This window comes from Suillus subaureus (assembly GCF_016647635.1).
Source record: "Suillus subaureus strain MN1 chromosome Unknown BJ212scaffold_11, whole genome shotgun sequence".
NCBI lineage: Eukaryota > Fungi > Basidiomycota > Agaricomycetes > Boletales > Suillaceae > Suillus > Suillus subaureus.
This window is the reverse complement of record NW_024538567.1, coordinates 287,336-300,156: the sequence shown is the minus strand read 5'-3', so window position 1 is coordinate 300,156 and position 12,821 is coordinate 287,336. Positions and strand designations below refer to the sequence as shown.

General features: G+C 41.7%; 2 protein-coding genes across 2 annotated transcripts; one reads left to right on the top strand and one right to left on the bottom strand.

The window, feature by feature from the left end:
- Positions 1-7,021: 7,021 nt before the first annotated feature.
- On the bottom strand, positions 7,022-7,757 carry BJ212DRAFT_1497077 (uncharacterized protein). The gene is made up of 2 exons (XM_041341544.1): positions 7,605-7,757; positions 7,022-7,543 (listed from the first exon to the last, which is right to left on the bottom strand). The coding sequence occupies exon 2, from the start codon at positions 7,310-7,312 to the stop codon at positions 7,112-7,114; it is 201 nt and encodes a 66-aa protein (XP_041194390.1). The 5' UTR covers positions 7,313-7,543; positions 7,605-7,757; the 3' UTR covers positions 7,022-7,111.
- Positions 7,758-10,695: 2,938 nt separating this feature from the next.
- On the top strand, positions 10,696-11,211 carry BJ212DRAFT_1268969 (uncharacterized protein; the record flags this gene model as incomplete). The annotated part of the gene is made up of 1 exon (XM_041330772.1): positions 10,696-11,211. A coding segment is annotated over one exon (516 nt), but the record flags the coding sequence as incomplete, so codon positions are not given.
- Between the last annotated feature and the right edge of the window lie 1,610 nt (positions 11,212-12,821).

Genomic DNA, 12,821 nt, shown 5'->3' with positions numbered 1-12,821 from the left:
TCAGTGTTTTTTCTTTAATCGAAATAATCATATGCTAATTCCTTATTTCTCCTACTTTGCTATATGAACATCACACTCAAATACAACATTATTGAATATTGCTACATGCCACATACTACACACTACCTGCTTCACATCTGCTGACATATCTCATTATACCACACTGCAGCTCATACCCATTATCAGATGGACCAGCAGATCAACATGCTCACAGTGAGTTCATTGTCTAACCAGAATCATAGAAGCAGGGATAACTTTCATCCATCATGAGATCACTGTCGACATTCAGCATTGCCACACCCTGGATGTGATTATCATCATCACTCAGCATCTCCTGAACCAAATAAATGCTCTTGACAGGATTTTTGAAGTGGTGCAAATGGATGTCCCCTATCTGCTTGTGGTGTATGCTTGGGAAGACATCTGCACAGAATTATCAAATGCAAAGTGTCCAAAACATGGGACAATGCTACAGACACCCTCTGCACTCAAGTTGGCTGAATACTCACCATGCAAGACAGTCGTCCAATATGCAGCAACTGGCAATGAGTTACAGGATGCAATGATACCACACATGACCACCATCATTTTTGTTCCAGATGCGCTGCCTCCTCTCATGGAGCACAAGTTTGCATGTGAGTGCAGAAAGCTTAAAGCCCTCACTCCCTATGACCCAGATGTATGGGAAGCTTGCCTTACAAAAGCTGGCCTCATTGATAGATACTCTCATATTCCCAAAGGATTTTGTCAAGGATTTCTTCTTAATCTTCCTGTCATTACAAAAACTCAAATTCCACCAAACAAAAATTCTATTCTTGTTTATACCAATGAATTCCAGTCCATCATCAAATCCAAAGTCCAAAAAGAAAGATACATTGGCCCATGTACAGCAGCTGAAATCAAGAGCTTTATTGGCCCCCTCCAATCATCACCCTTATCAATCATTCCAAAACCAGGTCAACCAGGGCAATTTTGTGTCATACAAGATTACTCATTTCCTCACGCACCTTCCATTGAATTCCCTAATCCATCCATCAACTCATGTATTGACCCGAATGACTTTCCCAGTACCTGGGGAATGTTTCATACAATTACGCTCATCATTAGCTGTTTACCCCCGGGATCCCAAATGGCCATGAGTGATGTATCTGAAGCATATAGAACAATACATATGCATCACTCTCAGTAGCCAGCAGCAGTCATTCAAGTCACAGATGACCAATTATGCATTGACACATGCATGTGCTTCAGAGTCTCACCCTCAGCAGGAGTCTGTGGTTGTGTCGCAGATGCTGGACTTGATATTTTTAGGTCTGAATGGATTGGTCCCACGTCACAATGGGTTGATGACCATTTATTCTTCCATATATGAAAAGAATTCCTTGAAGTGTATAATAGACAATGGTTGCAATGACACAATGACATCCTCAAGAGAGGCAACCATCAAGATTGAGGCTAGATATGGTTCAGTAGGTACATCTTTGATGATGGAACAATTGAAGAGTTCAATGAAGATTGCCAATTTCCAATCCTTGATTTGTCAGGGGACTCACCTCAATCATCAGAGGATAGCATTTTCACCTATAACTTCAATGACATCAATAGATCCTCTAATACCACAAAGACCCTTTTGGAATTTAAGAAAGATGCCCCCTTTGCCTACTTCAATCCATACATTGGTCTTACCTGGAATCTTACAGATAATTTGGTATGTCTACTGGAAGAGAAGAAGTCCAAATACCTCTGTGCTTTGTGAGAGTGGCAAGACTGTACATCACACATTCTCAATGACATCTGAAAGCTACATGGCAAGCTTCTTCACACCACATTGGTATGTCCTCAAGGATGGGCATATCTCATGAACCTTGAGGCCATGCTGCAGGTCAGTCATAATTGATCATTCTTACCTCATAGACCAGTTAAAGGCTTAGTGGAGGATCTCAATTTGTGGACAAACCTTTTACAGAGCTCCTTTGTTAGATGGGACATTCCCAGGCCTCTATCTTTACACACCCTCCAAGCTTTCTCAGATGCCAGCTCTAGAGTGGGAATTGGAATTGTCATTGGAAAACATTGGAGAGCCTGGAAGTTATACCCAGGGTGGTCAACTTTGGATGGACAAAAAGACATTGGTTGTGCTGAGGCAATCAGTTTCAAACTTCTCATTCAACATATTGTCACCTTGGATAGACCAGAACAACACTTCCAAGTATATGGGGACAACCAAGGGGTCATCAAAGGCTGGAGAATGGACATAGTTGCAATGCAGCCATCAACCAAGTTTTCTGATGAATCGTTGATTTCTTATCCAGCATACCAGCTATACTCTTTCCACCTAACATATGTCACTAGCAAATCCAATCCAGCTGACCCTCCATCCCAAGGAATCTATAGTGACACGAAGTTACTCCTCAACTTCATTCCCATCCCTGATCCACTCTGTCATTTCATCTATGATCCCTTTGACTTCACACCAAGCAAACCACCATCTTCATGAACCATCCATATCCTCGACTTGCCTACTGTCCAACATCCCAATGAATCTCCCACCAGCAGACAATAGCACTCCTGTTCACAATATCAGGGCAGAACAACAGAAGCAAAGGGACCGCACTTGTTTCACAACCCCACTCATACCCATAATCTCACTATCAAAACCAGCTCTGTATAAAGCAGGACTAATGCCCACAGTATCTGCATTATGTCCACACTGTTTAGCATGCAAATGGCTCAAACTTTGGTGCCCACTAGAGAGTTGGTCATTTTGAAATGCCAATGGACAGATCCTTACCATCACAGATGATGATCTTCAATGAGTATTGACAGTAATGAACTCATCATGGTTGCAGGGTACTAGAGAGTCATACAGAGCTGGTTTGTTAGTCTTTCATGTCTTCTGTGACACACAAAACATCCCAGAACATGAGCGATGCCCTGTTGATACTCTTACAATGCTCACCTTTGTAACGAGCTGCATGGGAGCATACTCAGGAAAAACTCTAGCCAATTATGTGTTTGGCATTTGGGCATGGCATGTCCTTCACAGACAAGGATGGAGGGTAGACCAGGGTGAACTGAAGTCAGTATTAGACAGGGCAGCCAACAAAGTGCCTCCCAGATCAAAGCTTCCAAAAAGAGACCCATTCATGATTGCATCCATAATCAAAATCTGAACTCACCTCAATCTAGAAACTCTGCTTAATGCAGCTGTATTTGCATGCCTAACAACATCCTTTTATTCGCTGGCCCAACTTGGGGAACCAACTGTCAAATCAATCAAAGTATTTGAACCAAGTCAACACATTAAATGGAAGGATGTACTGTTAGATGGGGAAGATCATCATGGACTTCAAGTCTCCAAGATACACATACCACACACAAAGACTTTGGCAGAAGGCGAAGATATCTACTGGGCTGAACAATCTGACACATCAAATCCCGAGGCAGCACTCATTAATCATTTCTGAATCAATGATCCCTCACTTAATCATCATCTTTTTGTGTGGAAACACTCCAAAGGCATGCGTCCGCTAACACAAGGCGCATTCTTGAAGAGAATTGGAATCATAGCCAAACAAGGAGGATGCCCAGAGTTGAAAGGTCACAGTATTCAGATCGGCAGCATGCTTGAATATTTGCTGTGAGGAGTCCTGTTTGATGTCGTCAAGTCTATGGGAAGATGGTTGAGTGAAGCATTCACCCTTTATCTTCACAATCACACTATGATAATGTCACCATACTTTTAAGATACCCCAATAATTGAACCCTTCACTCATTACACCATGCCACAGCTGCGCTAATCCAAGGTGTCATATCCACATATCTGGATCTCAGATCTGACCCTTATCTCATCTCAGATCCACATTTTATCTCTGATCCTATCCACATCTTATCTCCCTCCAACATCTCGTCATTCAATCTGTCTACTCATCCGGTCTGGTCCACAACTCATCCAAATCCACAACCAGCGCTCATCTCCTTTCAGTAACCCCCTAACTCTGGTACTTTGGTTATCTGTATATCCATACTGCTCCCTGATCTGTTACCTATGTTTCATTTCCGTTTCATGATTTGTGATCCATTTCTACTTACCAATAGACTACCCATATGCTTTGTACATAGCCTTGGACTCTGCTGATTGATCATTCTGTTAGATACCTATAGTATATAACCTCCTGTAACTCTCTGTAGCACCTCAGTTCGAATATCATCTTAGTTCTACTCATTCCCATCCTCCGGACTTGAGCATCTCTACTCTTGTCACCCTCTGAGACTTAGGATTGATTCCTATAGTCTATCTGTATCCGCCTCTGTCTCTGACAGTCTATTACTGCTAGTTTCTAGTCTGGACTCATCCAGATTAGCCCTACAATACCTGTCCCACATCCAGAAGTCATCCAGATCCGTTACAATACTTGTCTGACCGTCCAGACATGTTAGTCTTGCCTTCCTGAAATAAGGGGTAATACTCGGGTAAGGGGCACAGCGCACAAGCTGAGGCTGAAGCCCTTCAGATCCAGTTATCCCTTGAGTATGACCTTAACACAAGGTACATCTAGCCCCACTCCTTATAACAGGGAGTTCAAGCTTCGCCAAATGCATCGTGAGGCTCCTTATGTTTGGGAATCATGGCTAATCTCAACCTCTCAGGTTTGAAGTGTTGTTTCTGGCTGAAAGCCCCTTTGGGCCTTTTGCCCAAATACTTACATGCATCCCCTCTCCCATTTTCCTCATAGATTGGATATTACTTGTATGGTGATCAATTTGATAATTCTCCTTTAACCAGAAAAGAGAATGGGACATATAGATTCTCTCCATTGTTTGAGGGTGGTACCATATTCACCTTGCAAGCCATCATCAAGATCCTTGAATGCTTCACAATGGTTTTTGCACTCTGGGAACACATTCTTTATCTTGTGAAGCATAGTATGACCTCAAAAATCTAAGTTACCATTTTTTTCATGAAATTCAATGCACCAAGTCCAACAACCTTTTTCCCATTTGAGTCTCTGAAGTAGTCATTAAGGGTGTCTCACCATGCACCAGGCCCCATTTCTTTGGTGCTCAAAGTGATGGGGTTGATGTTGGCCCAGTCATGTTCTGGTGCTTCTCTGTCAGTCCTGCCTACCCCATTCTTGAAATTGAATGAAAATGATGTTTGGCACTGCTCAATATGAGTGGGAAGGTGGAATTTCAGCATGAAAAATGAGATTGTCTTGACAGCATGCAAGAGATGCATCAAAATTGAGAAGGCACTCATGCAGTGCCATAATTTTTTGTGCCACTGGCATGTGATATTGTAGGATACATTGAGAGTGTCAAGTACAGTATGACAAAATGCTGAGAAAAACAAGTAGTCCATGTTAATATATCTACATGCATGCATTAGATCACCAACTGCTGAATACAAAAGACAATTTACCTTTCACCCTTTTGAAGATCTCCAATGGCATTGGGCAGTTTCATGTTGTGGCAGGCACAGTTGACAGTACCTAAACCAGTGGTAGCAAGTCCATGGTTAGATTTTGTATCAGCCATGTTTATAGCATTGTGACTTGAACACATTGATTTCTGCAAATCTAACCATTAATATATGAAAAAGAATAATTTAAACCACAAGCCTCCTGGATGCTGGCCACATCACTGTGCAAGAAATCTTTATATGCTTTGTCCTTGACAAAATATCCCCAGCCACAACTGAGGCTTGGGTCAACACTGTCACTTGAAACAGCTTTATATTTTAAGCAGTGTCATGCATGGTATGTGATTCATACCATGACATATACATAACAGGAGTGATAAGGAAGGTATAACACACCAGACTGATCCCTATCACCAAGTTATCCTATCATTTTTCCTTATTGTTTAGCTAGCTTTTCACTTTCAGATCTCATTTCTATTTTCTTTTATTTTCATGTATTTCTATTTTTTTCTTTCTCAATCTACTTTTACTTAGGCATATTCAGCCACCACATTGTCTCATGAGCCACAGGCATGTTTGTAAGCATGTCATGTGACTGGGAAACACTCTGATTTGTAAGGATTCAACTTGACTCATCATGTTTGGTCATGATTCATTATGCTTTGTAAGACTTGCAACTGTATTTATAATCCACTTAGTAATAAGGCTGATTCAGCACACTCATAGGCTTGGTTTGTAAGCACAATCTTACCAATCCATGTGATGACTCATGCCAACTTTTCTTCATGCTTTGTAAGATTTCACTTTATCTAGTATCTACTTAGTAAACAAGCTGACTCAACACAAGTTTGTGAGCACATTCTTACCAATCATTGTGAGGAATCATGCTTAGTAAGATGGTCTCCAAAAAGGTATATAAGGAGCTCATTTTACACCTATGAAGAATAGACTTCCCACTTTCACTCTTTATCTCAAACTGTGTGAGAACATTTAAGATTTAAGTGCAGGCCATTTGGTAGCCTAGAAGTAAAACTAAGAAACATCTATTCAGGTTATATACTACCTTACAGGGGTTGACTATATAACTAACAGTACAGCTGACTAAGCTAAAGCTTCATCTACACTACTTTCTTTTGTCTTTTTTAGGAAGGGAGACATAATTCACGAGCACACAAAGCGCTACATATTCAAAATTCACACACAATACTCCAGACTACTAGTTGCTTTTAGACCAAGGAAACAAGAAGAGGATAATTGAAACATATCCCTCCCAAGAACTCACACATTATCTACCACGAAAACTAGAAAAGTTGTAGACTGTGTACTTAAGGACTGGCAAGAAGTCTTATCCTGTATAGTTGTGTTGTCACTATATATGTGTTGCATATAAGACCCTTAAGTAGTAGGACAGCAGAAGTTTGCATCTATAGCAAGGAATAATCCATATAGCCACCTAACAGTACCTATATTAGTAGAAATTCCCCTCTGGACTGGAGCTCACTCTAAACTTACCGTTGAGGAGCACCTTTCCAACCAGCTAGGAGATTCTTCCCTGGATGTGGGCACACCAGGCACAATACAGTACATTCACCCTCAACTGTCCTGTTTACACCACTGGGATCATGACCTTACCCCAAGCACTGAGGCATCTTCAAGTGGCACCACTTGCATATCATCTGTGTAAATGAATCATGCTGATCCTGAAGGAAGCTGGATTAACTTTGAAGGCACCTGAAAAAGCAAGTTTACCTTGATGGGAAGTAAGCCATTGTTATTGGACATCCAGCTGCACACATTATAAAATTCAAAGGCAGATACTTTTGACTCAAATGAGAGTAGGTGATAGTGTTCAAGAACATGGAATGTCACAGCAGTTTTTGGGTTTGACATTGTCAAAGAAAACTATGATATTTGAAGTAGCTGTTGTATATGGCTTTGGGCTGTTGCACAATTGCAGAAGTCAAGAAATACTTTGTGTATGCCATGGGTGTTGACAACAATAAAATCATCATTGAATGCATGATAAGGATTAAGACATTTCTGGCCAGTGGTGTGGCCAAGCTGGATGTGAAGACCCAGGGTTTTCAGAGTGATTCACTTAAAGTATTGACCATTCCATTTCTGTATTGATATTAGATATTAGCCTTACATTCTTGTCTCCCAATCAGACATGAAAGCATACCTCTAATTGGTGAAGTGGGTGGCACACATGAGCCAACAGGATGCAAGGTGAACAATAGATCTCTGATCCTAAGCAGTCCTGACACCTATACTCTGGGCTGGGACAATTACACTCCAAGCAAGATTGAGTGCCAAGGCTATTGCATCTTCCTTCAAGACAGTGTGATGATCATGTTCAGGCTGGCCTGTTAGGACCCTATTCTGCAATCCCCATCCAGTCTGCACATCTCCTACCTATCTCCAATGCTTTCCCACCATCTCTACATCTCCAATGTATCAGACCTGCTCAGAGATCCTGCACACTTGTCCTACCATGTCTAGTCCAGTCCTGCTTAACCCTACTGGTGCATAGTCAGTTAATTCTCATTACTAATTGAGTAGACAGTGTTATTACATGGATTCCCACAGGCTGCAGTACCTCATGGCCTTTTACCTACATATCATCAGACCCACATTTTTGCTACTACTTTCACCTATGGACTCTGGACTTTCATGTAGTTAGCTATATAGGGTTGGGTGACCAGGATTACAACCACCACTTAGTAGGAGGGAGAAATCCCCAATACTGGTCACCCCATACCTGTCCTTAGAGTTACCCTTGCAATATACCTGTTGACCCACTTTCCCTGACCCAACACTACTGTCACTCATTCATTTGACATTCCCTAACATTTCCAAGCTAGTCCTGATGCATTCCCTCCCTTTCCCTTACTCTCCCACCATCTCCACGTCTCTGCACCTGCAGACCTGATTTCTTGTGCATTGGACTTCATCCCATACCTTTGGACTTGATCTCTGACATTCAGACTTTTGACCCTTTGTATAGTACTGATTATTGAACTTAACTAGACAGTAGATCCCTCAGGTTGAATGTTCTTGCTTGCAAGTGTAGCAGCTAGACAGGACTAGTAGACATATATTGGCTAGGTATTTTAACAAGTATCTAGCCAAGTTGTGTTATCCACAACAGATCATTTCCTGCAGAAATAATTCTTAGTGCTTCAACCACATCAACAAAGGATGATCCTAAATGATGATGAGCAACATGTCAAAGGATGCAGAACATTATAGTGTACATACACCTGCTGCTCATTTTCTCCTTTGCTGCCCTAAAAAGTCCAATGATACATTGAGCAGGAGATCATTGAATGGCTCAGGAATTGACAATGGTGCTGCATCATGCAGAGTCAGTGCCATGTGAGTTCAATTATTAATAGTTGCTTGAGCATTCTTGGGAGGTTTGAGATGCTTTAGTATATAGGTAATGGACCCATCTTGATGAGCTTGGTATTCAGTATGCAGGTAAGAAGGGACTGGGACTGAGTGGTAAACATTGAGCTTGGGTTTCTTGTTTCATTTCTTTGGTACTCTGGACATTACTTCACAGTATATTGTCTGGATTAAAGATGTCCCTACCTCAGAAGAGCCAATGGCATAAGTGGGATACATAGACATTCTTTCTTGATTTCTGCACTGATTGTCATGGTATTGAGTGAAGAGTATTCATCCATACTGACCTCACATTCATGATTTGAGTTATTACCAAAAAAAAATCAAGTATTCATTTAGCAGAAAACAAACATGATAGACATGAATAAGTAGTCAAAGACTAACAAATGAGATTGATGCATGCAGATACAATGGGCAGAGCTGTGCAAACCAAACATGGTGCCACAAACAGACATGTTTATGGCCAGAATGAATTTTTCACCAGTGATGATGTTCAAACAGCAATGATGCCTTAAAGCTAGCACTGAGATGTCAACTAATGCTACCAAACAAAGTATGGTATCAAATCTACTAGTGTGTCACCTGCTTGCTGCAAGCCTACATTGGATGGCACAATGAACTTTCTGTTCTCCCAGGACAAGTGACTGAATGGTAAAGTACATAGCAACACAATTGCCTGGTGTCCAGAGTTCTAATTTCATGATATCCCTATATAACCCTATCACATGATGATTTGGTGTTCAAAGCCAGCTGGCAAATTCCAGTAATAGATATTGGTGCCACATTGTAAGTCTTTCCTTACTCCACGTCTGCTTTCATCATTATATGTCCACCACCACTTTTTATTTACTGTAATGTCTTCCTTAACCATTCTATCTAAGGTCAAGATGCTCCAGGATGTCATATTCATTGAGATTGATGGCATAGAGTCAGCATGGGACACTTATTGTTTCATCCTAGACATTGAATCTCTGGGGCCAAAAGTACGTTAGTCTGAACTCCATTATTTTGATGCTTGTGCTAATCTTATGTATAGCAAGTGGTTTTTCAGATCAAAGATCCTGCTGCAAGTGGCAATGTGACATCTGAGGAACATCTAAGTGTCAAGGAGGAAGCCATCAGTGTCAAGATTGAAGACCAGGATGTTGGCCTCAGTGAGCCAAGGTACAAGTATAATTTGTTTATACACTTAATCTCATAAATTTTTGGCACTCAGTGTGCTGTGTCCCTGTGCTGCCTAATTCCCAGGCACACAGATAACCCACAAGACCCATAGGATACCAGTGAGGTATGGAGCTATTGGGATTGACTATTCCCAAGCTCATAGATCCCCAAGGTATGAGCAACCTTGAGGATGATCAGGATTGATCCATAGTGTTAAGCAGTGTCACATGTTTTTTAATTCTTATTTGTTGTTGTACACTTGGACTTGTACTTACTGTGTTAGATCACTTCCCATGGACACTGCCTCTCATCACACTTGCACTCATGTTACTGTATTGCTTGCACTAATTGTAATTGTAGCATGAAACTTGTATTTCTCATTGAATGGCACATATAGTCACTGACACTATTATTGAATGTGTTAATCAGTCAACAGAACCAAATAAACAACATGTCAACAACATTCCTGAATCATATTTACCCCTTAACCCTGAACTAGTACATCATGCCTGAGAGCACAGACCAGAACAATCAATCCAAGGACTCTTTTGAAGCTCTTTGTCAGAGCTTAGATGATATATCATCAACTGGATGCAAGCAGAAGAAAGCATAAATCAGTCTGGGACTATGGTGAAAAAAAAGGTAGCTATCTGAGCCTATCTCAATTTATTGCAAACCTCACCTTCTGATTTTGTTAAGTTGGCTGGGTGATGCAGCTTGTCATTAATGAAGCAGTCCATCAGTGTTACATCACAACCTACCTCTTGCAAACTCTGAAGTGTCATGCCCTATTCCTTTGTGTTAACATTGTTGGTCTCATCTCATCTCACCCTGCTGCTTGCAACACTTTGGTGAAATATGCTTGTGAGTTAGCACCCTCATTATATTCAGATGTTATGACTAAAAATATGAAGCTGCTGGTAAAGGACATTGAATTGGACCTCATTCATCAACATGCAAAGGGCATTTTGGCATCTTCCTCCATTAGCTATCTAAAGACCACTCAACTGAGGGGTTCACTCTTCCAAGACAGCTGTGACAACAAAGCCATATCATCTGTGTTTACCAAGTTTTATGTTGAACACACTGAGCCTTTAGCAGTGTTGGAAAAGTACAAGGAGAAAGGTCAATGGTGCTTGGGTGAGCTCCTTGATGGACATGAGTTTCTTGCTATTTTTCCTATTACACCTGTGAGCCCAGTTCACAATAACTAGCATACCCTTAGGGATCTGCATAGGTAAACCTCTAGGTGTCGGAGGTTGTACCCATACCCATACCCATAGATATACCCATACCCCAATAGTGGGTATGAGTTTTATGATGGGTATGAGGGTATGAGACCTGGGGCATGACCCATCAAGGGTATACCCACAGGTACAAGTAGAATAAAGCAGTGAACTATGACATGGTGTAGTAGTACCTATCCTACTCAATGATAATGCAATCCCAGCCTTCGTCAAGCTCCTCTTCATCAACTTTAACATCAGGCAAAGAAGTCACTTTCAAAACATCCTCATTCTTGATCAAGTTGAGTTGACTCCACAAACCGATATGACGATCATACCAGTGCTAGGTGCGTATGATCAATAGCACGGTTCTTCTCACCTTCAGGAAAGGAGATAAAGTGTGGATCATTAAATCCATATATATCGACCCATCCACTCTTACTCCAGTCTGGTCCTAGGAATCTACCCTCCCATGTCCTATCCATGTCCACCTATCTCTGCTGGTGTGTTATTTTTCCCAAATGTCATTGCTAAATGAGCTGCAGGTCTTATTACACGTCTACTCACATTCCACAGTGCATGATGTCTTATTACCTATAGACTCATCATGCACTTGCTAACTATGCTACAATTCTTGCCTATGCACTCTGGACATTCACACACTACAATATAAACAACTGCAGTACATAGAAACTGAAGCAGGACCATCCAACTTGCATACCCATTCCTCTTCAGAAGCCTCTGTTATCTGGAACCTCGCTTCCAACTCACCCCTAACAGAACCAGAGTCCAAGGGGGAAGACACTCACTTCCCCAGATCATTCAACCATTTGCTACCCCAAGTCCCATTCATTACTTTAGACACTCCATCCACCAAATCATCACTTACCCCTTCGAATCCTACCTGCAGCCCATCACCTGAAAGGCAAAACCTATTCACACCCACACCTTTCTTACCCATAACTGCTTCTTCCCCATGTAGACATTGAGCCACACTCCCACCTGCTTTACTCAACTCTGCACACCATACCCCTTCAGCCCCACAAGGTCCCGCGCCATCTCAAACCCCTATTGCACAACCCACAGCCATGACTACCCCATATAAAATGCCTCTCCAAGGAACTCATGTGGCACCCAAATTCGATGGAATGCCCACACGGCTACTCCCATTCTTTGAGGACGTGGAACAACTGGCTGACTATGCTAATCTAGATCAGGAAAAGTGCATTAAGGCAGCACTTTGATACACACCCATCAGTGAATTGGAAACTTGGGCATGCAGGCCCACAGCCAAAGGGAATGATTGGAATAAGTTTATTGATGCTATACAGGCTATGTATCCAGGATGCAACAATGACTGCCACTACACTTGCACTGACCTAGAGAACCTCTGCATGTAACAAGCCCACATCCTGATACACTCCAAGGAAGAGTTAGGGCAATACTACTGCAACTTCCTCAAAGTCTTGCAATACCTAATTGACAAACAATGGTTAGCAGAACTAGAATGCAGTAGATTTTTCCTCCAAGGGGTCCACTCAATGGTCAATGCAGCTATCAGGCGAAGGCTCGAAATAAAACTTGTCACTCACCACCCT